Source organism: Phoenix dactylifera, chromosome 17 (assembly GCF_051530095.1).
Source record: "Phoenix dactylifera cultivar Ajwa chromosome 17, Ajwa_hap1_PhDact_Kaust_v1.1, whole genome shotgun sequence".
Classification (NCBI taxonomy): Eukaryota; Viridiplantae; Streptophyta; class Magnoliopsida; order Arecales; family Arecaceae; genus Phoenix; species Phoenix dactylifera.
This window is the reverse complement of record NC_143206.1, coordinates 16834533-16860723: the sequence shown is the minus strand read 5'-3', so window position 1 is coordinate 16860723 and position 26191 is coordinate 16834533. Positions and strand designations below refer to the sequence as shown.

At 38.5% G+C, this 26191-nt stretch overlaps 2 protein-coding genes across 8 annotated transcripts; one reads left to right on the top strand and one right to left on the bottom strand.

Annotated features, from left to right (window-relative positions):
* The first annotated feature begins 1767 nt into the window (after positions 1 to 1767).
* On the top strand, positions 1768 to 15711 carry LOC103706694 (protein GET4-like). Of its 7 annotated transcripts, none has more exons than XR_604009.6 (13): positions 1768 to 1996; positions 2503 to 2582; positions 2893 to 2971; positions 5009 to 5128; positions 5636 to 5717; positions 6114 to 6270; positions 7225 to 7315; positions 7467 to 7550; positions 8325 to 8371; positions 8676 to 8804; positions 12113 to 12397; positions 14122 to 14202; positions 15395 to 15711. XR_604009.6 is itself a non-coding variant. In XM_008790896.6 (13 exons), the coding sequence occupies exons 1-13, from the start codon at positions 1949 to 1951 to the stop codon at positions 15401 to 15403; spliced, it is 1092 nt and encodes a 363-aa protein (XP_008789118.3). In that variant the 5' UTR covers positions 1768 to 1948; the 3' UTR covers positions 15404 to 15711. The 7 variants fall into 7 exon arrangements, 6 of the variants coding, with proteins under 6 accessions (XP_008789118.3, XP_088570073.2, XP_008789119.3 ...); XM_008790896.6 differs by having other exon boundaries at positions 12313 to 12397; XM_088713947.2 differs by having other exon boundaries at positions 12310 to 12397.
* Positions 15712 to 21327: 5616 nt separating this feature from the next.
* On the bottom strand, positions 21328 to 22239 carry LOC103696437 (abscisic acid receptor PYL4-like). The gene has a single exon (XM_008778065.5). It carries the CDS (start codon positions 22138 to 22140, stop codon positions 21463 to 21465), a length of 678 nt encoding a protein of 225 aa, XP_008776287.1. The 5' UTR covers positions 22141 to 22239; the 3' UTR covers positions 21328 to 21462.
* Positions 22240 to 26191: the final 3952 nt, after the last annotated feature.

Genomic DNA, 26191 nt, shown 5'->3' with positions numbered 1-26191 from the left:
TGTCCGCTTTCCATAAGAAAAGACAAACTCTAGGGGCTGTAGCCATTTCCCAAATCCATCTGAAAACACCATTGTTTCTATCTTCCGGTACATTTTGGACAAGTGGGCTATTGGAGTGGCGCTCATCCCGATGATCGGGTTTGGGTCGCGCGCTTAAGCGTCATCCATTTTTGGAACTAGTTCATTCAGTAGGTGAGTTGTTACACACTCTTTAGGGGATTTCAACTTTTATGACCATCATCGTACTATCTTAATCTATCAACACTCTTTGTGGAGTTTGGGTTAGTGCTCAATTGAGCACCATAATCCAGTTTCCATTCTGCTTACTAAAAATGACCCACTTAGAGCTTTCGAGTCCGCATCCATATCTTTTACTTTTAAATGATCATCTTGCATTCCTTTTTTTTTTTTTTTGGTAAGCTGACCTCTCACTACATTCAGCCGTGAAAAGCCCAGAACAATCACAATACAAAACACGATCTAACGCCAACGGCACAATATCAGAAATACCCCAAAAAATACTTCCAGAGTAGTGGGCTGTAAAGGAGGCGACCCAGTCCGCTGCATTGTTCGTCTCCCGAAACATATACGAAGTCCGAAATGAACTCTTCCACAAGGCGCCAAATATCTCGAAGTAGTGGGTGCAACTCAGACCTGGCTTCCTAGCTTTGGATCCAGCCAATCACTGTGGCCAAGTCGCTCTCAAGGAGTACTCGTCTACACTTTGGCTTGGACGAGGCCTTCCCACGTCGCACGCAACTCCGCCATAAGAACGGACCCATCAAATATATGTCGACCCCTAACTGCAATCAGCATGGAGTCTTAATCTTTGATCACAAAACCCATGTCGCATCTGCTGCCGCCCTCTAATATACTGCCGTCAAAATTCACTTTGAAGAAACCAGAGGGTGGGGGTTCCTAGAATATCATCGGTACCATCGCATACCTAGGCACTGTAAGAGCCAAAGATAGGTGGCTCTGTCATCTCTAGGTGAGATCTCCGCTGTGGTGCTCACCATCTCAGCTGCATGTGCAAAAGCTCTATCAACCACTGATCTCGGGTAGAATCCTCTGCCCTTAAAGATCCTCGCATTCCTATCCAACCAGATATGGTATGCCACATATGCCCATACAACTCTCCTCTCTGCCATCCGCGGTCTCCGAGCTGAGTCCCTAAATCGACTCAAAAATATCTCTGTAGAAGTGAAGGTCTGCCGATGAGCTAAGATGAGGCCCCAAACCTGAAGTGCCTGCGGAGATGTAAACAAGACATGGCTGACGGTCTCCTCCTCCTCCGGGCATTTCTTACAGTCGGCTGGTATTCAGACCCCCTCCTAGCCAAGATCCCTCTGGTAGGTAGAATGCCCTATACCACCTTCCACAGAAACAGAGCACACGTGGATAGACATATAACCACCAAATCTAGCGCCCCTCCAGCCGGTGGGCAAACCCTGGATCTACTATCATCTAGAGATTACTGATTGTGACTCTCACCTTTCCGATCTGGCTCCAAACCCTTCTGCTCTTTCGTTCTCTCTACAAGAGACATTTGCTTCTAGCTAGGCTCTAGATCTACCTTCCACGATCCTCGTGCACCCGGCTTAACAAAGAATATCCCGAGCACGTTTGGAAAAGATAACGTCATCAGGGCCATGGATATTTGCCTTACGATCTGTGCCATTTTCATGATGAGCGGCTATCTTGTTGTACGTGCAGTGCACATGCCCAACAGGACTGCTATATAAACGGTGAGCACCCAAAGGAGCCGGCTCCGCTGAAGCCCTTCGCCAGGGACAAGTATCGTGTGAGTTCGTGGCGTGGGTTGAGAGGGTGAGGGAGAGAGAGGGAGCACTTTCTGCGACACCGAGCGCTCGCTTCGATTGCCTTCTTTCCTCCACGATTTCTTCTCATCTTCTTTGAGTCGAGTGGAATCGGGAGATTTGGAAAGATGTCGAGATCGAGGGTCAGACGAGGGGAATTGCCCCCTCCGCAAGAGGTGATTCTCTTCGCTCTTTCGATTTCTCTCTTCTTTCTCTTTTTCTTAGTTATTTTTGGTCTTTTTCTCTGAATAGAAACGAGAACGGGACGGTGTTGCTTTCGGTACCAAAGGTTTATCATTTCTTGCTAGGGTTTTGAGATTTTAGCCTGTAGCGAGACTGGGATCTAGGGTCTAGCTTTCAGGCTTAGATCAAGGCATTGGATCGGCCGAAATTGATTTCGGGACTAAGAAAGACGAAGTACATAGAAAACGCAGTAAAATCTGGTGTAAGCGATTACAACTTTGAGGTTTCATTTGGAAATCTTGCTGTTCTTGGAGTAGCTATCCTGAAGATAGCCTGGAGATTCTTGATCACGAACATGATCGCATTTTCCCCCTTTTTTTAAGTTTTTCCAAGAAACTTTGATTTTGTAATTCTTTTGCTGCTTCACATGGATTTCAAGGCTAATGGATGAAAGAAATGATCTATGATTGATGTAAGTTGCACTGTCTTGTAATTGCAGACTATAGAGAAGTTGGAGAAGATGGTGGAGGATGGAAATTATTATCCGGCCCAACAGATATACAAGTCATCTAGCGCAAGGTTTGGAGTGACTAGTTGTATTCAGCTGGTCATGTCTATGCTTCTTAAATTAAAAGCTTTTCTTATGGTTGAGATAAAGTTGAATGCGTGTGATAGCCTTCTGATAAACTTTATCATTTAAAGGTTTGAAATCTTAATAACCGTGCTTGCTGATTTTGCATTGATTATTATTTTTAAAAGTAAAGAAGCATTGTCTATCCAGTTCAGTCTCATGATGCGACTACAAAAGAGTAGCTGGATCATGGATGGTCTATTCTGTTTGATCAATCGTTAAATCTGTATTGTTGCTGATATTGATCTTCTGCAACAGATACATAGCTGTTCAGAAATATTCTGAAGCCTTGGATATCCTTCAGGCAGGCGCTTTGATCCAATTGAAACATGGGCAGGTTAGTTGCGTGATAGTTTCTTTTTTTGGAATGCCTCCCTAAATAAAAGATCCACTTGATAACCAGCGAGCTAGTCTATCATATCTTGATAGATCATGGATAAATTCTTACACACAATTAAGTTTGGCAATATGTTTTACTTAATGGTAGAAAAAAAGTTCTGACTGGATATTTTTCCATGAACTTACATTAAATATAATGTCCTTGAAGAAAATTAATTATAATAGGACTTCTCAGTGACACAGGAAATTTTGTTCATGATGAAAACAGTGAAGAGAAAAAAAAAAACTAAGAGAGTGAAGATAAAGCCAAGGCAATGCACTGTTCCATTGCTCTCGTTGCCCTAACTACAAGCAACTAAGTGGGCAGTAATCAGTCTAGTAATCTCTATGGCACTCGTTCAAGCATATAGAACATTCATTCTGTAGGTGCATGAAAATAAGTTTCTTGAATATTTTTTTTTTAACTTCGAATTGTGTCCCCATGAAAGGAATGTTTAAAAAATCACCTAATCATTCGAATCTACGATCTATATGGAAGGGAAGTTTTGTTGATGCTTTCGTGTTTAGAATGAAGAAGATCAGAGAAAGTCTTTTGAGCAGGAAAATTTGGTCACGTAGATCTTCTATTTCGCCGGAATTCGTCATAGGGGGGCTAGAGGTTCTGAAAGAAAGCCCCTTCTACTTCTACTTCTACTATAAAGGCTCATATGCGCATTCATTAGATCAGAGGAAGAAAGCAAAGAGGAATTCCAGGCTGGCTATAGGGAGGTGCAAAAGAAAGAGGTGCCGGGGCTGGAGATGCAAGAATAGCTTAAGCCGCATATGCCTTTAGTATAGTTAAGGTGCTTTCCGAAGGTGGAGGGTTAAAAATGCCTGCCATGTAGTTATTGAGTTCAGGAGATCCACTTGAAAGGATATTTGTCACCATAATCTTGAATAGCCAACTCTGAACCATAAGTTGGAAGTGGAAACTATTTAATATGTTCGTTAAGGATTTTTATATCATGTCTGAGCAGGGCAGGAGCCAGCGCAGTATTCTTAATATATCATGTAAAGCACCAAGTACATTTGGCTGAAGGTCATGTGACAAAGGATTATAAGATAGACAGTTGGCATCTGGTTAATCAGTCTTGCTAGCCTCTTCTTCCATGTGAGGGAGCAAAAATTTGTAGTGAAACTGGAATGATGATCTGGTAGTCACTTATCTTTGTCCTGTGCCAGTTTTCTCCCAATCATAATGACCATTGGCGTGGTAACTTCATTCATCTTGTTGTCTACAACTATACATTCACCTGTAAACAAACTGCAAATGCCATGTTTACATATTAACTAAAACCCAGCTAATCTAAGCATAGCATTCTAATCAAGGGACCACAGTTATCTTTATCTATTTTTTCCTTAATATAGGAAAGGCCATATAGTGACACTCAAGTTTCACCACGTTTCGCCCAAATTAACTAGGATAAATAATCAAGCCCACATCTTATATTCTCCATCATTATAAGTTTTTTCAATAGCTCTTATCCAGTCAGCATTTTTTTGTTGAAATAATTTTAACTATTGCATTTTGTGTTCTTGCTATCTATCTTTTTGTAATCACCGAGCTTAGATCAATTAATGTATTCCATTTTTTCTTGAAACTTAAAACTTCCACAGCAGATGGAGGACAAAAGGGGGAAGAGTTACCCTGTTTATATTCTCCAAGTAATTTTAAAGAAACTAAATGAGCCCTTTATCATCAACCATTGCTGATTCCCAGGTTTCTGGTTTCCATCACATAATAGAGAAATTTTCTATCAACTTGGATATCTGCCAATTGCAAGTCAAGATTAACAAATATTCAGACACTTTTTGTATTTGAAAATCCTTGCACTTAAGTCTACTTGTGCTATCAAAAATTTGTGTACTTCTCAAAAATATTCTGTTTTACAAGTTAGCTTATGTACTGCAAATTTTGAATTAGCTATACGAATGCTGCCTTGTTACCTAGAGCTATAAGATAAGAAAGTTTTAATTTTTCTTTGTTCTTTTATAGAAATCAGTGAAGTGGCAGTTGGATCCCTTAATTTACTGTGTTCCCTTAAATTCTAGAACACTTATATCAAGACTCGTTATGGCCTTGGAGCTAAATCTAATTCCTGTTTCCAACTGCAAGGTTTTTTCTCTTCTTTTCCCTCTTGCTTCTCGTAATTTTAAGTTTCTTAATTGTTGATTGCTTCCGTTGATTCTTTGGGAAATAATTCCTTGTGGGCAACAGTGTTGATGATTTTGCCCCCCTTTTTTCATACTTTCAAATGGTAAATCACATTTTATCTTTACTATATGTGGTATTTTAATGTTGCTATATCCTTCCCCTTACCATCTAATGCTCTCTCTCTCTCTCTCTCTGGGGTTCTACATTACTTTTTGAAGTACTTTTTCCCTGAAATAAGTTTTTATTTGACCTTAAAATCCTTTTGTCTCCTGTCCTCCTGAGCATAGTCCATCAATACTTGATAATATGAGAGATCTGCTGCAGCCTTCAATATGTTGCCAGAAATAGCGCATTGGAAAGAAATAAATTATGGTTCAGCCCGATTGAGCCACTATAGGCTTTATATTGTTTTCACAATTTCCCGTTGAAAATTGGAACTTTTGTCTTATACAATTGCCATGGCTGCAGGTTACTTGTGGGGCTGAACTGGCTGTGTTGTTTGTGGAGACACTTGCCAAGGGAAAGTTACCCTATAGCGAAGAAACTCTGGGTGAGGTTCTTTTCTGCTGGTGCAATATAGCTTATATGTGTTTTGCTTTCAATTATGTGGATAGTAACACTGGTAGTATTGCATTTAACATGTTAATTTGTAGCTGCGTAATGCACTGGGTTATGCGCTATTTTCTTTGACGTATGAGTCCAGTGATTTTCTGCCATAATGTTTGTGACTGATATGATTTATCTTTATTTATATATGGAAAGGCCTCATAAGCTAGGGTCCTTTAGAATCAATATGCTGTAGATAACAAGGGTTTTGGAGAATCTGATTACCTGTTTATTCTAGGTGCTAAAACTGAGAACATATACTTGTTTATGTAGATGGATAGTTTTTGCCTAATCCAGGCTTTTTAGTTCTTTGCAATTATGACTGGCTAGTTCTCTTTAGATCATCTCAGGAAGATTTATCAAGGTTTCCCAAAGATACCTCTTCCACAGAACTCGGGAGATGATGACGATGATGACATGCAAAAGCTCTCAGAAGCTTTGATGGCGGCAAAACTACGTGTTGAGAGTTGCTCATCATTTTTGAAAGCTGCAATTAGGTAATTTGGTTGTTATTGCTGTTGATCAATTGAAGATGACACACTGATACCATTGGTCTTTTTTTTATCATTTACATGCTATTCTAAGCAAGTTTTGGAATCCTGGTTTTTATTTTTCTATGTGTGTGTGTTTTTATTATTTCCTAAGAGCCTTGTACATGTTAAAAGGAGGGCTCAAAGAACATAGTTCTCAAATCACCCTGGGAAATCATGGAAATGAACTTTTGTACTATTTGAAATACTAGGCTTATAATGACTTTTACCAACATTCTTGATGAAGGAAAGAGATAATAATGGTCTTGGTGGAGAGGAAGTTGGTTTCTTCAGCGGCAACACATGCATATGGGACCTGTATTGCCTACATAAAACTAATTTATAGTTCCTTTGCTCTGGCAAAGCCGTATTGTAATATCATTTAGCTGATCACATCTTTGCACTAAAGTGAATCTACATTTTGCATTGTTGAGATTGCATAGTTTGCTAATGCGACAAGCCCAAATGGAAATGGTGGAGGCTGAGGTGATGGCAACTAGTAAAAAGAATCTCAAACTGTATTATAAATGCTGATTTGATATAACTGATTCCCGATGGTTAGGTCCAGGTTTCATAGTTATTGTCACCGCTCCGTGTATAATCAAATCTCTTTTTGCATATTGAGTCCTCAACAAAAGAAAAAAAAGCCAGAAAGGAATGCCCCACAATATATATGCATGCATGTATGTATATATGTATATCATCTGCTTACATAAAATAATGATGTCTGCAAGATATATCAAGTTGCCATCGTCTGCCTTTTTACTATACCCTTTGTTTTCTTCCTACTCCTACCCAACTTTCTAAGCTCTATTAATATAGATTCTGGTATCTTTATTTCCTAAACCTTGTTTTTCTTTGCATGCGTTTATGTAATTTATGCATGTACTTACACTACTAATGGTCATTATCTTTTCGTAGGTGGTCGGCTGAGTTTGGGGCTCCCAAAAATGGATCTCCTCAATTGCATGATATGTTGGCGGAATATCTATATTCTGAATCTCCTGAGCCAGTATGTTGAAATATGGACTACCATTTCAACAAAGATCAACGATTACAAATTATATTTTGTGGATATCTCAAACTTATTAATGGCAAATTGTCACACCTCTTCTTGTTCTTTTTCTGGGACTACTATCTCTAAATTGCATGCTGCACTACAGGACATGACAAAAGTTTCTAGCCACTTTGTTCATGGAAGTGATCCAAAGAAGTTTGCTTCCACCCTAGTGAACTTCATGGGCACGGTAAGGCCTGGACCTTTTCCATAAACTAACCTAAGCAATTTTACTTGGGGTGCACTAAATCTCGTCTACTTATTTCATCACTCCAAGGCACTGTTCTCATCAGTCTAACATGATAAAGTACTTGTGGGCACTCTTCTCATCAGTCTAAACACTCCAAGGCATTGTTCTCTTCAGTCTAAACATCCCACCACCGAAACTTACAAGAAATTTCTATCTTTTTTATTTTTTTGAGCTCTGCTAAGAATGATGAATTACAGTTCCATATTATAATTGCATGTAATATGTTTAGTGCCGGTCAAGAAACATAGGCAACAAGTTATTGATATTAGTTGAAATTGCTCCTTTTAACTCCTCTGAAATCCATTCACATGAGTTTGTCTGCTGTAAATATGAAATGACAAATCATGGTTGTGCATGATGCATTTGGCATGTCAGGTGATTTTTGTTCTTATACATCATACATCTGGCTGTTTATGCCTTCATTGTTGGTATTTTCCATTTGATTTATGATATCTTGTTTTATTGAATGGGTCAGGATTTTAACTATAAATTCATTCTGTATAGTGTGTATGTGTGTCTGATTATGTGCATTTGGAGAAGCATTTGTCTGTGTGCAGCATTGACATCTTGGTCATGAAATATCATGGTCTCATTTTCATAGCTAATGAATCCAACTCAAACTACCTTCTTTTGCTCTTGTTTTAATCTTCTATTCCCTGTTATAACAATTGTCTAGGCCGTTTTAAGTAACTGAACTTTTGTTTTTGTGAATAGTGCTATCCTGGGGAAGATGATGCAGCAATTGCACGTGCAGTCCTCCTGTAAGTTTGCTTGATATTCGATACTTCTCCATGATTAGTGATGTCATGCACCTATGTAACACAATCTAATGCCAGTGTTACCTTGAGCAAATATATCCTGGTTGCTTCCAAGTATCATGCCATACTTGATTACATTGGCTGTTCAAGAAATTTAGGAAAAAGATCTTATAACAAAGCAGATGTACAACATAACTTGCAAACAAGGGAAAATGGGCCTTGCTGGAACATTGGTTAGGCATATGTGTCAATAACTTAAGTTGAACTGTCATATGCCAAGATTGTGTTATCATCATTTTCTTGATAGGTACCTATCACAAGGGAACCTGAGAGATGCCAATTACCTCATGGATGAGCTTAAAAAGCAACTGGAATCCAAGCAGCTTGATTTCCCCTGCTCAGATTTGACCCAATTTATCGAGTATCTTCTACGGACGTAAGTCTTCTTTGTTTCCCGTTTCTGCTTGATCATTTTTAAGGATATCTGAAGGCCTGTTGGCAGTACCATGCATAGCTTGCAATATCAAAAATGAAAGTCTGGAGTTTGTTAGAGCAACTAAATGATTTTTCTCCATTTCTTTTTTTTTTAAATTTAAAATAGTAAACTTTGAAGAAACATATATCTCTTCATATAAGAAAGAATGAAATCTAGGCATTGTTAAGCTACGAATAACTCTTTCATATGATGTGTTCAAGAGAGCATGATCTAGGACAACTTCATTACATATGCATATACTAACTACTATTTGTAAATAGATGACATTGAATTTAGAGAAAGAAAAGAAGAAAGGAGAAGCCAATAGAATTGCAGACTACTCTGGTTTCCTTTAGCTTATGTGCACTTTACATAAAGTGGAACTGTGAATAGATCCATCTCTAAATTGACTGGAATGGCGTACTTTCAATCTATGGAATTGAGAATTTGTTAAAAACAATGAAAGAGAAAGAGGTAGTATATCAATAAAAACATGATAAGTGCAAATTTAAGTGCTAAATCTTATTAGGCATTCTTTCATATAAAGCTAGATTATGTATGCCATAATATGATCTAAAACAATTTCCAGACAAGTATTAGTAGATCTAGTTGTAGTATTGAATAAAAACAAATTTTCAAGTGAAAGAAGTCTTTTGTAAACTAGTGTTGATACATCAATGATAGACTTCGTGGCAAGAGTATTGTCCTTCACCCATGGACTTGTTGTTTCTCAACCACTATATTCTGTGGCTTCTGTAGTTTCTGCCTCAAGTTTTGAAACCTAGGAAACCTTGAAGAATTGCTATTTTGTCAAAATGATACCAGATGTATGGATGGATGCAAAATTTCATGCAGTTGTTGATATGTCTATACACATACAAAATTTTTTCTTATGGACCATAAAACACTAACTAGCCATATAATATACTAGTTTGTTGAGCACGTGCACTGCATGTGCTAGTCGCTAGAACGAGAGAATAATGCTCACAAATGGGTTTTGCAACTCTTCTTCAATAGTTTGATGACAATGTAATAATCCTAAGTAAAAGAGAAAGCTGAGCTACAATGGGAGCCGAAACACATTAGCTTAATTTTAAATAGACAATGAACTACTTTTTCCAACTCCATTTGTAAAATCTACAATTCCAATCTATCTCTGCACTATGGTAAAATTTGATAGAATCCAGCATAAGATAACCGTCAGTTCTAATAAAAATTTTGCACATTGCAAAGTCAACAATAGAGAAAAGAACAAATAAATAGAGAAGATGGTTAGAGCTGTGGGATTATCAAGGAAGAGTCGTTGATCTTGGCTTTGCTTTTATAGTAATGTAATAATTGTTGATTCTATTACTTGGCCTTTAAAAAGTGTTTTTCCTTTAGGAATACTACAATTTGAAATATCACGATATACAAGGATGACTGAAAGCTAAACTACAACTAAAACAAAAGCAAGTTGCCCCCTCTCTAATTTCCATCTGAAGAAGGAAGTACGAGTGTTATAGACCAACCTGCTAGAATTCTTGTGGGCAACAACAATATACTTTCCAAACAACACACGAGCATCTAGCAGGATATTTAATTATCATTTTCTCAACAGAGTTTTGAAATGCATATAAAGAATTGACTGCAACTTTAATACGCTTGAGATTGGCTTGCAAGGAAACCATGGGTACATTTAATAACATGAAAATAATATGGAAAAAATAAGTTACCAAGGTGTTCCATCCACATGTTAACAACCTGAGTTTCTTATATTTATTTTTTTGTCAGAAAGACGCATTCACATGTTCTATAACATTCATTTCAAATAACAACCATGAAACTTTGAGTTTATTAGAAAAATATAGAAAACTATGAACATGTTATTCATTAAGGCTCTAGGTGAACTGGAGCATGTCTACATATCTCACAAAACACTGCAAGAAGTATCCTCAAGCTAGAAGCATTAAAACTAGGCAAACATGAACATTACACAACTTTAAGATATGATTAAGACTTATTTTTTGAAAAGAAAGAATAGATTAAGTGTTATACACGGCAATATTAGCTTTCCATCTTCATTCAAGAAGGAATGAAGAACAATTGTAATGAAAACCACTAGAAAGGTTTAATGAGAATTAAAGGTTGACATAAGACTTGGTTGAAGATTTAACCTATTTACTTGCTTTGTTGCCTTGAATTTAAGGATTGTAACACTCCCTTGGAATAAAGATACTTTAAAATATATTGGATATTATATAGCCAGCAGTTCCTCAAAATCATCGAAGATTAGTTGTTCTTCTGAGCCATTCTAGTTCCAAATATATAAATTCAAACAGTTAGGCAAGCAAGATCACAGAAGGTTTAGACGGGAATAGATTATCCTTTTGACCACCCACAGGGTATTATATATTATAGATAATAAATAAGAAGGGGAAGTAAAAGAAGAAACTGGAATCTCACGCAAACATATTGGTAAACATAACAAAGACAATCCCATAGCATTACTCTGGACTTCCAATACAATGAAAAAACTGACACCAAAGATGAATCCCATATCCTTAGCTATCATCGGCCAAGGAGTCCAGTTATCCACATATTAGGATCCAACTTTTAGATGGAAAAGAGGCACATTTAAAACAAAGAGGGGAGAGGGGGGAGAAAAACCTGTTCAACATGGCTCGGCGGCCCTCCCAATGGATAGCAACATCATAGCTTCTGCTCTAGCATCCCTTGGCACGATGCTTGAGACTTGTCTAAAGTCAATGATGGCCTTGTGTCCTCCATCAGTACTTGTCTTTAAGCACCTTTCCCTCATGGTTGTTGGGAGTTAAATGATGGTGTCTGAACAAATTGACTCAACCCACACCAAAAACCTATGGAAACCAATAAAGTCCAATCACCACTAATATCAGACCCAGTCATTCGAATTAATGTTTTAGGCTCGGTGGGACAAAATGGCGGTTAGGATGAAACAATATGTAGGATGAACCTTACCACTTTTAGATATAGGTTATGAATATGTGTATGTATGTGTGTGTATAGAGAGAGATAGAGAGAGTACTTGTAGCAGGGTTGAAGCTTCAATCAGATTAGTGCAGAATCAACGATGTTATTAATTTTGTATATATTCCATTCATCGTGATCTTCAACATCCAAAATATCTAGAAACCAAAAATCATGTGTTTTTTTTGTCTCCGCTTGGTATACAGATCAATGATTTCTAAAACACATGATTCTTGGCTTTAGGTTTTTTACATTGCATGCAGTCCATGTCGATTTTTCAGGAGTTTGGCCATGATGGGTCCGAAACATGGAAACAGTCTCTCGGCATGCTGGGTTAAGGCTGCATACATTTGACCCTCCTCAGACCCCCAGTGGCAGGAGCCTTGTGCACTTGGATGCCCTTTTATTTATCTATGTATGTGTGATGCTTTGGTAGAGAACAAACAATACTGATATTTGTATTTGATTTCGTGTTAAGCAGGCTGGAAAGGGATGCTTTTCCACTTCTTAAGATATTAAGGCAGAAGTACAAGTCAAGTATTGACCGGGAAACTTTATTTGATGAGGTATTTTTTTTTTCTTTTCTCAATAGAAGAACTATTGTTGGTTTAAAGCATCTAATTTCTGGTTTATTAGGCTGCTGGGATATTATTATTATAGTCTTCCTTCCTGTTTTTTTTCATCATTTTATCACTTGTACAAGTGCCACTAAAAGTAGAATGGGGATTTGTATTATGGGAATATTGATCCTTTTTTCCTGTATATATAATATATTAAAAAATTATTAATGATGGGATCCTTAGGCATGAGTCTGAATATTGTGCAAGTGCGTGTCTGCATTCATGATTTGTGCTAAATATGGATTACACAAAGGAAGCTTGGTCTGCAGAACCATGTCTTTCTATCAATTCATGATTCCAAAACATAAGTGCAGTGAAGTTAATAAGATTATAGCATCTTTGAAGTTTTTTTCTTTTTTCATCATCAAATGCCCCCCACTTTCCTCATTCATTTGTCCACCGTCCTACCCGACATCAGATCTCATGTCTCATCCTTCACCTCCCTATGGCTGTTGGTTGAGCCACCACCTTCACTAATGTCCGTTGGTCTTACTGCAGTAACCAAATACAATTTTGCTTCTTGCCTTCTAATTTGAGTTAGGGGGGGGGGGGATTGAAAATCATCACTTCTAGATAGAAGGATTGTAGAATATCTGGTCATTGAAAATGCAGTAAGGTGATTAACAAGTTGAATGGAAGAGCATTGTTAGACTCCTGAGGAGGTTGGGCTAGTACAAGGCATCTTCCAAAATTAGGCAAGACCATCGCTAACAGCCTGTTAGGGTAATTCTAGGTGCTAGCAGCTTCTGGGATGCGTTTGGAGGACTGAAATCATTGAAATTTATCATTGATCTTGTGAGGTGTTATGTTTGGCATCTGTTTCAGATTAATTTTTAAATGGTAATGATGTCTCAACCAATGTCGACTTCATAGATCTCATCAGTTTTCGAACCTCTTGTATGACTCGCAACTTGTATCTGTTTCATCCTCTTGGAACAGGGCAATATAAGATCCTTTGTAATTAGAACTAGAGCTTGTTCCAATAATCTACCAAGAAAGACTATGAAAAGGTTCTCAAAATTTCTAAGCCACATTGTGTAATGTCCATGTGATCAAGATATACTGTAGCTGGGAGAGCCATTTAGCAGTGGCCGCTAGTTCGAGTGGAGAGCTGTTGTATCTTCCTTAATTATTTCAGTATGTTTTCTCTCCAGGTTTGGCTTATGTTAAGAATCCATGGTTTTCCAAAACAAGATCAGTCTAAGAAGGCTCCATGAGAGAATTTTATTGACTTTTTGAATTTAGTATTCTACATGATCATTGATGTTAATACCATCCTTCACCTGGAGACAATTTTTGTCATGTCCTTGTCGCAATAGGGTACATAGCTCAATTTTCATGGGAAAAGTTTGATGGTAATGTCATTTCCTGTAATGGCACGTCTAATTTGGGTTGTGCCAAGCAAATAGCTTTCGGAGAATGCTTTATTGGCAAATTTCGTTTCTATAAGACTATGGCATGCTAAGCAATTTACAAGCAGAGGATCTACAATGTGTCCCATTATCATCTGACGTAATCAAAAAGAGTCTCTTATTATCTAGTCATTTTTGTTGTGTTTGTTGGAAAAAAAAACTTTTATAGTAAAACTTTAGATACTCTGATATTTTTATTGAATGTGTTTCATTCAACTTACCTGACTATGATATTTGTTATAACTCATAATTTTGCAGTTATTAGATGAAATTGCAGGGAAGTTTTATGGAGTGCGGCGCAGAAGTGGCCTACAAGGCATATTTAGTGATCTTTTCAAGGTAGGTATGGTTGCCATTTTAGTTGTAGATGCTATACTGATTGTTTTTATTGAAAAGGCTCTGACATGTGAAGTGCATATTCTGAAGAGCGCTATTGTTTACCATAAGATCGCTACAGTGCCTTTCATAATTTTGTAAAAGATCTCTACAGTGCCATGTTTAATGTATTAGAAGCATATAAAATATTCCAAGAAACATGGAACTCAAAATTTATAAATAAAAGTAGAATTTGTAAATATCATGATCTTCTTCCTTTGTGGTGCCCTTTTTGCTACCAAACAAATCCTAAAATAAAATCGTAATTTTTTAAATCCCAATTATTTGAATTAAGGACAAAATTTATAACTTTGGTAGTAAAGGCCTCTGGACAATGCCTTTCCTTTTTAATTGAAATTGTCTCTTCATCCAATGCGAGGATGGAAACAACTTTATTCCGTATATATTTTTCATCCTTTGAATTTAAGTGCTGCATCAGCAGCATTTAGTGGCCTTTATGAAATCCAATGTTTCACATGCCGAGGCAGTATGTAGCAGAGGCGAGGCATCATGATCATATATTATATTATGCAATAGTTCGACAAGAAGCCTCTAATGTTGAATAAGCAAAGTTATCTAAAGTCTAAACATTTATAACAGATGTCTAAGTTTTATGTTTAAGTTTGAGGTTTTTACTTTAGTAAGTGAGTAAACAAAACTGGAATAGAATTTAAGAAACTAAGATGTGTAAGCTACAAAAAAACCATCCAAGTGGATGTGATAAAGCATCATGAATGGATTGGAAATACTGCCAGTTTCAACTGTTGATGCTAAAACCACCAAGTTGTACATGTTTTAGCTGCTTGAATCTCATTTTCAGCATTTTCCATTGGAGAAATAAAAAAGAAAACCCTACTTTAATATCACTGCGAATTTTTTGTTTTTCTGTCGGGGTTCTCAGGTCTGATAAAACTAATTAAGACAATTATAGGTTTTTAAACTTGCATTCATGATTATCTATCTTGAAGACAATTGTAGGTTTCATTCTGTCCTATTGATTTGCACTCATGATATTCAGTATTATGTGAGGTTTGAAAGCAGTATGACCACCAGCTGAAGGTTGTAGTTGGCAAGATAAGAGCAAATTTGTGAAGGCCACTGATAATATTTACATTCCCCACCGATACATGAGCTAGAATTACATCTTTTTTGGCAGATGATGTGACGAGCAGTGCAAAGAATCGTATTCTTATCCACCCTCAAGACTCGAGCTTGGACACAAAGCTTGAAGTTTTCTGGAGCGAAGTCAGTCTAGAACACAGTAATTGCGCAAGCTATCAGTGAAGTCAGTCTTCTCCTAACAAGCATCATAGCGGGGATATCCTCTGGACAGCAGCTCAGAGGCAGATTTGACTGTTATTATCTTCTGTTGATCGTGAACTAGGTCTAAATATAACTTCAGCATTTGTAATAAAATTATCCATTCATGAAATAATCAGGCATGTTGCAATCAATTATGCTCCCCAAATTTGGTACGCTGAAATTTGTTTGGTTTGCATTTGTAGAGGGATATTGGTTCGTGAAACTATTGTTGAGTTGCTTGTTGAGAATATATGATAAACAGATCTGACCTGAATGTAGGAGCTGCTGAGACCAAACGGTTTATTGCTCTTCAAAATTTATATATATATATATTCTCATAAAATATTTATTTTGTTATTTATATATATATATATATATATATATATATATCATCTAATATCGTTAAAAAATTAACGATTTGAAATTAAAATGATTAAAATATTTTTAATAAATAGATGTGCAAAATGGAGGATAACAAAAAATAATTTTAAAATTTTATTTTATTTTTAATTAAAATAAATGTGGTTTTTATTAATGGAGGACTGTTATATTAGGAATATTTTTGTAAAAATGGATATATAGAAATAAACATAAGTATGAAGGGAGTATTTATGTAAATTTGAATTTGTTGAAGGTATTTACGAAAAAAAAATCTTTTTTAGGGAGAGTGAAAGAAGCGCTTCAACGGTCTTCTACAGTTTGCGACACCTTTTGATCCAAGGTAGTGGAGCACAAACTTCGGTCGAAGGCAGCCGGCCAACTGTGTTGGGTGAGGAGAGCAAAGCCCAATCCACTATAGCCCAGCCGGCCTGGCCTCTTCTTCATTTGATCCCACAGGTTTGATATCGCTTGGACCAGAAATGTCAGGCATCATATACCATCCTATCCTATGTCTGATAAAATTAATATCAGAAGGGGCTACCCTAGGCTTTTCCACTAAATCTCCGAGCTCCGGCCCTTCCGACATGATCCGGCGTCCGAGGAGATAACGCTCATTGTGGGACGAGTGCTTTCGAATTAAACGAGATGCTGTCTCGATGCTCCAGATCCTCTTTATTTGCAATCCAAGGGGTACGAAGTTATTTGTTTTCTTTATGAAGTTCGATATTTCTGACTGTTGTAAAAAGTTGTTGAGCGTTCCTTGCATGATCATCAATTCTCTATGATACTCAGACTCCATCTAACTGTGATTCCCTTTTTGTTACAAGCTTCCCAAAGAGTTTTAGCTCAATGCTCTTTAATATCCTTAGGATGGAAGATATCTTTTTGGCTAGACAGTGGTTTTAGAGTGAAAAATAAATAAATAATGCACGTAGCTTAGTGCTTTTGGGCCTAAAAGATTAAAGCAGCTTAATTGTTTAAAGTTTAAGCACCACTGTTTAACTATCCTTCTCTCTGGGAAAGGAGCTTTGAACCCATTAGCTATTGTAAATTTACAGTTAGTGACAAACCACTATGTGATATCTTATTCTGGTTTGGAGCACTAACTTTATTTTGGGAACATCAAAAGTGAAGGGGCCTCTTCGCCAGAAAAAAAGCACAAAAAGAGGGGGCCGTAAGGAGCTCCACCAAAGCATTGTATGCAACTTTATATATGTTACTCATCGTATATCTTTCAAGGCCTGTGGCTGAAGGAAGTTAGTAAATAGGTTTTAATTTGTTGCATGTTTTTCCAACACGGCAAAAAGAGATCAAGTTGCTGTATCTTGTGGGAGAAGAGGTCTTTTCGTGCATCTTTACTGGTAGATATGATTTGGGACAACTTCCTCGAAACTTGTTGCAGATCCCCAGTTGTAGTTGTCCATCACTTGGTGGTCCTCAACATTGGCTTATGCCTTCCAAGGCTGGGCACCAAGCTTGACCAGGAGGGTGGAATAGAGAATCCAAACAGATCGAAGGCGAGGACCATAACTTAATCATTTCCAATCTTTCTTTAGATACGCTTGGACTTAAGTAGAAACAAGATAAGATCAAGTGGAGCCACCATACGTCTGTTAGATTTTGATCTATCCTGTAACCAACTGCATGTTATTCTGTCCTCTGATGCTAGGTGGGAAATTTTTTAATCTATAATTCAACTACAACTAGCAGTTTGTTCATGGATTTGATAAGAATGCAGTTGAGCGTCTGCCGTTGTTTACAAACGGTACAACCTAAAATTGTTTGATCTAGGACCTTGAAGGTTCACACTTCAAAATAAATTGTTATTAGCATGGCAAGTTTTATCTGCCATATACCATGACACCGAGAAGAGATTGACAAATAAAATCTTTCTTTCTCAAAATAAGCTCTTCAATTCTCGGAGGGAAGAAGAAGAACAGAGAGCGTAGAAGGTCTATGCAAGTAGTGGTTTGGTCTAACCATGTATTCTTGACAAGCTCAAAGCAGGATACTTATTTCCGATCATGAAAAGCCTACTATTTTTAGCCCCTATTTATCCCCAGAAGGAACCTGATTCCAAGAAAAAATTTAAATTCACCCAGGAGCCTATATCAAAGCCTATTAGGTGGATAAATTATACCCGGCACCATATGGTCATGCACCATACCAATCATCTCATCTCCTTTCTATGGATATCATTTATAATGCGCTTATCTTAGTGATTGGCTGACAGGAAAGAGATGAAATAATTGGTATGGCGCATGGCCATATTAATGCATGCTGTGTATGATATAATTTGCTTAGATAAGAAATCCAGATTCCAATTTTAAAAAGCCTAGTATTTTCAGCCCCAATTTATCTCCAGAAGAAGTCTTGGTTTTCGAGAAAAAGTTTCGATTCGCCTAGAAGCCTGTATCAAGGTCTAGATGAGAAAATTATATCCTACACTACAGGTACCATGTGGCCATGCATCCTACCAATCATCCCATCTCTTTCTTATGGACTTCATTTATAATGCACTTGTCTCACAGGAAGGAGATAGAATAATTGGTGTGGTGCATGGCCATATTGGTTCATACAATTTGGCTTTTTTTTTTTTTTTTTCCCTCATAATACTTGACCCCCTTAGCCCCTTTTTTAGGATTCTGGGATCTATCCTCTCTCGCTGGCGCCTTCAGGCGTGTCTGCTGCCAAACTTTGTGAGCGAAGGCTGAATTAGGGGCTGGTGTTAGCCAAGAATATTTTTGGTGGCGAATCACTGTGTGGTCAATTTGAAGAAAAGGCTCGGAAAGCGACCCACGAAGAAGAGGAGGAGGAAGATAGAAGGGTCTGGTGAGAAAACGGGTGGGAGGAAGAGAGGGGTGGTGGGAGGTAGAGAGGGTTCGATGATAAATAAGAGGCCACGGGGATCTATTAAAGGCAGCCTTACCAACTTGCAACACAACTTGCAAACCATCCCACCCTTTATTTCAAGCAGAAACAGTACGCAAGAGGAGGGAGAAAAGAAGAAAAAGGATAAATAAATGAAGCACAGAAGGTTGGCGATGCAAGAAATAGAAAAGTCCCTCAACTTGGCCTTCTTTTAGGAACAAGTTGGGGGTCGTCAAGGACAAGTTGCACAGCGGGCCAGCTGCTGATTCCCATCTGCATCTTAATGCAGCATGCATCTCCATGAATAGAATATAGATGGGACAGTGTCAGTTTTTCCATTAAAAATTATAATACGTACGAAGGAATACATTTGTGGATGAAAGATGCATGGCTTGCATTTGAGTAGGAAAGAAAGCCCAACCCATTGTCAGTTCTTAACAGTTTTAGCTACAGTATTATTAGAATGGCTTTGGACCATAGCAAAAATATGGATGAGGTAGGAAGAAGTTTCAGACTTCGTTTTCATAACAATGTCCATATACAATGGTTGTAATTAATCATCAACAATAGTGAGGACATGATATGTGCTGTGTGTGGGCATCGAGTATATACCCCAGCATCTCACAATGCACAAGTTCAAATGGACATTCACTTTTATTCAAATGGTTTGGAAAAAGATCTCTCTAGTTCTCTTTGCCAATGAACAGTTAGTGCAAGGACCTGGACTTTCATTTCTAGAAGAAAAAAAAGGGAAAAAAATGCTTGATAAAACGCGTCGACGATCCCCAGAGGGATGTATGAGACGGTTATTATAGGATGCAGGCATAGCAGGGTCCTTGTAGAAATAAACTCCATTAGGCTCTTCACTGAGTCCAAGTGGATACCTCCCACTCGATTCGTATTCCATTTATAGAGACACTATTACAACAAACTAGTTACAAAGACAAAAAAAGTGTTGGAATGAATCTAGATGGAACAGTGTACTTAGGGCTCAAAACGAACAAGAATAAAAAAATTCAAAAAGATAGAGAGAAAAAAAACAAAACACAGCGTGCACAAGTTTATCCGGTTCGACTGTTCGTCTGTATCTACAAACGAGGATGGAGCAGAGATTCCACTATAACCAAAAGAAGGGGGAATACAAAAACAAAGCTAGCTACCTTTCGGTGAACCCTAACCCCAATGCGTCTCGTCTCACTTGTCTTGCTAAAATGAGAGGCAAAAGATAATGTATATCCAAATGAGTCGAGTCCACACCACAAGAGCTCCACCCTTGCACTTCTAGAAGAGATCAGCAATGGGCATCGGGCTTGGATTTTTTTTTTTATATATATATGTATAGATTTGTGAACTAAATCATAAAACGCGATAGATCTCACACTTAACAGTAAGTTATAACAAATCCAAAAAAGAAAAGATTACGACAAACCAAAGTAAGACAGTCAGTCAGCTAAGCATCACTGATGACTGATTGAAGATAAGATCCAAGTCTCCTAAGCTATCATTTGGTCGCAAGTGGACAATGGTTATATGTTTTAGAAAAACAATTACATTAATCAATACCCAACAATGTTGGCTGATGCTCATTAAAAAATGTTTTCGGGCCATAGTTTCTTTATCAAATGCACTGGCAAGGTCACATTGCATAGCATGATTGATTTGATAATAGTTTGAGGATAATGAAGTTTAACATTTAAAAAAAAGGCCAATTTGCTGCTTGTGGTATCCACCGATAAGCTTGAACTTTATCGTCAACATGCATTACCCCATATATATGTTCCACATTTGGAGAGCTTGTTTCATCCAAAAAATATTTTTAGACATTTCTTATACTATAATAATGAGAAAGCGATGGTATTAGAGCGTGATATTAAACTAATGCAGATATCATGACCTTTGGAAAATTTCTATGGTAATGCTGGGGAGGCTAACTATGCAGCAAATTGAGAAGCCAACGGTAGCATAATGACTAATTTACTAACAAATGCTCCTTGGAGTGGAAAGGACGGATGTTCTCCAAAACAGCCAGCATGCTTGAGCGAAAAGAGATGACATCCTTTTTTTTTTCTTGTCCTTCTAATCATGGTTCAATGTAACTAGCCAACCCTTCTAATCTTGGCACTTTTCAGCAATAGTTTTATTTTAATACCAACTCATCACACTAACAAACCACTAACTTCATATTTTTTAAGAAAAAAAATATATGATAAAATCATGGTAAGAATGTCACTCTTATTTCAAATCTTAATACAAAAAAAAAAGACTCTAATAATCAAATACACCATCCATTGCAAATAGCGCCTTGGATCACACATTTTATCAAAAAGATAAACCTTGCTTTAAAAGCTGAGTATGAACAAATCTCATACACACACAGAGAAAGAGAGAGAAGGGAGGGGGGACCCTATTCACAATGGTCTGTAATACTAGTATTTATCCTAAAAAAAGGGGGAGGGGGAGGAAACGAAAACAAAAGAAAGAAAAGGGGAAAAGAAGAAAAAGAAGAGAGCTGAGGCTGGTGCTACGCGGTACGACGAAATCGTCGTTTCGCTTCAAGTGGGTGGGCGGGCGCGATAGCCTCCACGCCGAGGGGGAGGAACCCAGGGGGGGAGGAAAAAAAGAGACAAACCATAGAGTTCGCAAGAAAAGGCCCCCCGTTCCAGCACCTAATTACGGGTCTGCTCTCGCGACGGCGCCGCCGCGCCGGGCGAGGTTCTCGGCCGTGCGCGCGAGCGACTGGAGGTTGCACTTGACGATGGTGTCGACGAAGACCCGCGTGTCCTCCCTCGTGTTCCCGGCCGGCACGTCCACCACGTACGATTCCACCACCACCGTCCCCCCGCCGCCAGCGGCGGCCTCGTGGAGGGTGGTCACCGACCGGTAGTTGGCCAGCCGGTGCTCGCCGCCGACGACCCGGAAGCTGAGCACGTGGCGCTCGTCGTCGAGGATCTCGAGACGCTCGGTGCTGGTCACCGCCGGTAGGCCGGAGACCACCCGGACCTCGCGGAGGGTGCCGACGTCGCCGTCGCCGACGAGGACGTGGCAGCTCTTGACGAAGTGCTTGTAGGTCTGTGGCTTGTCGAAGCGGCGGACCACCGACCACACCGTCGGCACGGGTGCGGCGATGGTCTGGACCACGGCCGAGCAGCACTGATGCGGCCCCAGCGCGTGCTCGTGGTGCCGCGCCACCTCCTCGGGCACCGCGTGCGCCGTGCATCGTTCCTCCGCCGCCACCTTGCCGCCGGCTATCGGCCCCTGGGTCATGCCGTTCCCGTTTATGGCCCCGACGCCGGCTGTCGTGCTGAGCCTTTGGCGTTGGACGGAGGACTTCGGAGGAGTGCAAGGCATCACTCAGCAGTTCTAAAGAGAGAGATGGTTATTGGGTGAGTTGGGAAAGGTTTATATATGAGAGATGCGTTGGGAAAGTATGGCGTTACATGAGATTTATTTATTTAAAGATTTTTATAGCTTACAGGAGATTTATTTAAAGATTTTTATATATTTAAAGGTTATATTTAAAAAATATTTTTCTAAAGATTTTTTTATAGGGTACTAACCTTGGTTGTAACGCAAATTGAGCAATTGGGCTTTTGTTTGTTGGATTGAAGATTTGGGAGGGTGGATTTTGGTGGGGTTTCCAATGGGCTGTTTTAGTGGTGCGGAAAGTGGGGAGAAAGCGGAGTGGTGGCGCGGGGGAGCTGGGGTTGGTTGGGCAGTGTAGTGGTTAATTAAAATCAGGGAGATTGATGTCTGTGGGTAATAAAATAAGGAGCCAGTTGGTTGATACCCAACTGTCCTTTGGCTGGACGCTTGTGTGAATTCCCACATCACCCTTTGCTTATTTCTGATCTTATATGAATATCCAACTTGTACATTGTTATGCTAAAAATATCACCATGAGTTATAAATTGGCTTTTTTTTTTTTTTTTTTTTGCTTTAAAAAAAGGGAGGAAAGGAAGGGATAAGCCCACCCCCGCATAGCAGCCTCCACTGAGCCCCATCCCGCCAGGAGAATGTTCGATGCTGGCAAAAATGACCATGTGTTGGACACCCTGGCCGGTTTTACTCATATCCTCCCCATCTATGGGCCCGACTCGGTTACTTCTCTGGGCTCCGACACGAATACCATGTATGACTACGTCACATCTGGCACCACCGAGACTACCAACAGAGTGATACGCCCTTCCAGACCCCATGTCCGAGCAGGAAGCATCCAGTCTCCATAATTTAATCGACGCTCGTACATTTCGAACTCGAAACCACTTGGTTAGAAGTAAGGCCATGCTCTCATTGGGCTACCACCTCAATGGCAATTGGCACTTATTTGCCAATTTGTTCTACTTGGTATGAGCAGTGCTCGCTCTATCTGCAAGGCATTTAATTGTAAATGGTGGTTTTGAATGTAGATGAACTATTGTGTAGCATTTGTCTTGAACATGCAAACTTCATGAATATTGCTAGGTTATAAAATTCTCGATGGTCGTTGCCGAGATGGCAAAGTTTATTATATTTTCATATATATATATATATACTTAGTTGGTGCTTGTGTCACGACATGTAATGAATAATATGAATGAGATGTAATATGCTCATCTCCATTCATGTACTCATCTCCATCCTTTTTTTATTTAGGTTTCTATTGAAGTATATCTAGTAAAATTCTCTCTCTTTTTGACATCGACCATCCAAAAAGAGAAAAAATTATGTGTGCTAATTGTTATAACTCAATTGTTCTATGATGTGGATGCTTTTGAGTTTATGCAAATGAATCTTTTATATAAATGGATCTTTCAGTGTCATGTGACGCCAACACCAATTGCTTAACTTTTTGGAAAAGGAGCTTGTAATACCAAGGACCAAAACTAAGCGAACCCTGTATTACTAATGACAATTCTACAATTTGCTAATAAATTATTAAAAGTTCTGAGGTCACAAACTCAAATATTCTAAGCTTAGATAGCACGCTTTGGGCATAATGGATTTTGTAAGAAAATTGCATCAATGGAGAAAAGAGGTGCTTGTTTACAATTTATAGTACACTCCATTTAGCAAAAAGGACAATGATAGTTCGGACAAATCTATGGTCGTCTTCCCTATCTAACCTTGAGGGTTATATATGTCATTCAATTAAGGACTAGCCCCATACAACTAGGTGATATTTTACGGATTACTAGACAACATGATGCCCATTCCCTAATTTTCTAGCTAAACAAAGTATTAGCAAATGGGTGCCAACTTGCAGGGCATCGTGAATTGATGGATAAGATAAGAATCGGATTAAGACTAACAACAAAGTATTAGTGGTAAAAGAACAGCTCGAGCTTGACTTGGAACAAGCTTGGTTTGAAACTAAATGAACCAAGCTTGAGATAGTAATTCAAGTTCAAAGATAATTTCAGACCAAACCAGAAAAACATCCAGCTCATTCAAGCTTGGCCCTATAATGCTTGGTTTTTTATAGAGCAACATAATCAATAGGAATTTAGTATTTGTTTTTCTAAATTTTTGTTTTATAATTAATGCTTTAACTAGCATATAATTTGAAGTATGGATCCACTAAAAGTTTATTTAAATTAAAAAAATGAAATCAAGCTATAGTTCGAGTTTGAACCGAGCTTAATTCAAGCTTGAAATAATTTTTTTGGCTTGACCATGGATTTAAGGCTCCTCTTTAGTTTGGGTCAAAATTTGGCTCAAATTCTCGATGAGCTCAAAATAATAATAAATGAATCAAGCTTGAAGGGGCAATTCGAGCACAATACTAATTTCAATCCAAGCGCGATCAGACCTAATCTGAGGCTCCGTTCATTTACGCAGCCCCCATCCCCTTCCCCCTTTTTTTTTTTGTGGTTTTATGGTACAACATTCATTTACACCCCTGGACGGGAGTATGGAGGGAGTAAAAGACAAATGAGAGAAATTCTGAGGACTTCCATGAAAGCTTTTAACCTCAAACTCCTCCCCACATGTGCCGCCGAGTGTGAAACGCGCTGCGACGCTTCCTTTTCTTTAGCCTTTACTTTTATTAGTTTCGTAGTTTTAATTACGCCCACCATCACAATTTTGTCCCTCTCTTTGAAGCAAGTACATGTATACGCGAGATTCGGCGGTATGGTAGACCCCAGGGCTAGCCCGCGGGGGTCGCAAGGCTTTTTTTTAAAAGAAAACCAGGTCCTTCGGTCTGCGCCGACGGAGGCGACACTGGATCCGGTCACCGCGAGAGACAGAGCTTTAGCTGTGACCAGCTGTGATGGGAAGGTTTTGGCTTGTGTGATGGATGCCAATAAATATTGCGACCAGTTTCCTAGAAAGCAGTGTGAAGTTGATATTGGATTTTTTTTTTTTTAAGGTAAACCGAAATCATTAAATCAACCTAGGACGTAAGCAACTGAAAGAAAAAAAAATCTAACAATTCAAAACAAAATATCTCACGCCATTGTTAGTGGAGTAAGTTCTGTAAGATCATCCAAACTACTGTTCTATTAAATTCTCAATAAATTTGTTTCACTTCAAAAGATAAAAAAAATGATCCGATTCTCGGACAATCTTATTTCAAAGAATCACTATAAATTTCTGTAGATGTTGAATCAGTAAGCTACCTAATAATGGTCACTTCAAATAATATTTAACGTCTTCAAAATTTTAGTTACATATATCGTACCTTTCGATGCAGCACGTAATTCAGCGATGAAAACTAAGTATCAAATAATCTAATAATTTTTACCATCATTGTTGCACCACTTGCATTCTTAATGATAAAGCTCATTATTATTTAAAATATTGCCATCAAAATGAGAGGATGGTTTAGCCATGCAAAGCTGTTCATGTTGTACATGGAAAGATGATTAGGAGAATGAATTTTGATGCTCTTCATCTACCGAGATAATTGGGTAGCGAGTTACACTCACTATTGCACCATTTAAATGGGTATTACTTAGTCCATGCAGGGTAGTTAAAATAGCATGTAAAGAAATCGAAACATAGATTGCAGGCGGGTCCATCATTCATTTAAATGACCTACGAGGCCATGATGCCATGGGTCCAGCTTGGAATGTTCTGAGTCCCACTTGTCGTGTCAAATAATTTGTTTGGATAAACCTTTGCAGCGTTCCTGATCGAGGGAAGATGCCGAGTCATGGTCGCCCGTGATGAGAGGAACACTTGGAGATGGAGATTGGACCAGCAACACTATAATTTTGTTTCTTATGATTGTAGACGAGTTGACATCTGGATGATGGTGATCGACAGGCATTCCGAGATGCGATCGAGCTAGCTCTTGTCCAAATAAGTAGCCATTCTCATGATGTTGGAGTTGAGTGAAATGTCCGGCAAGTTTTTAGATATCTATTTAAAATATAAATATTTGTTTTATATTTTTATTTTTTGCGTTTTTGGCATC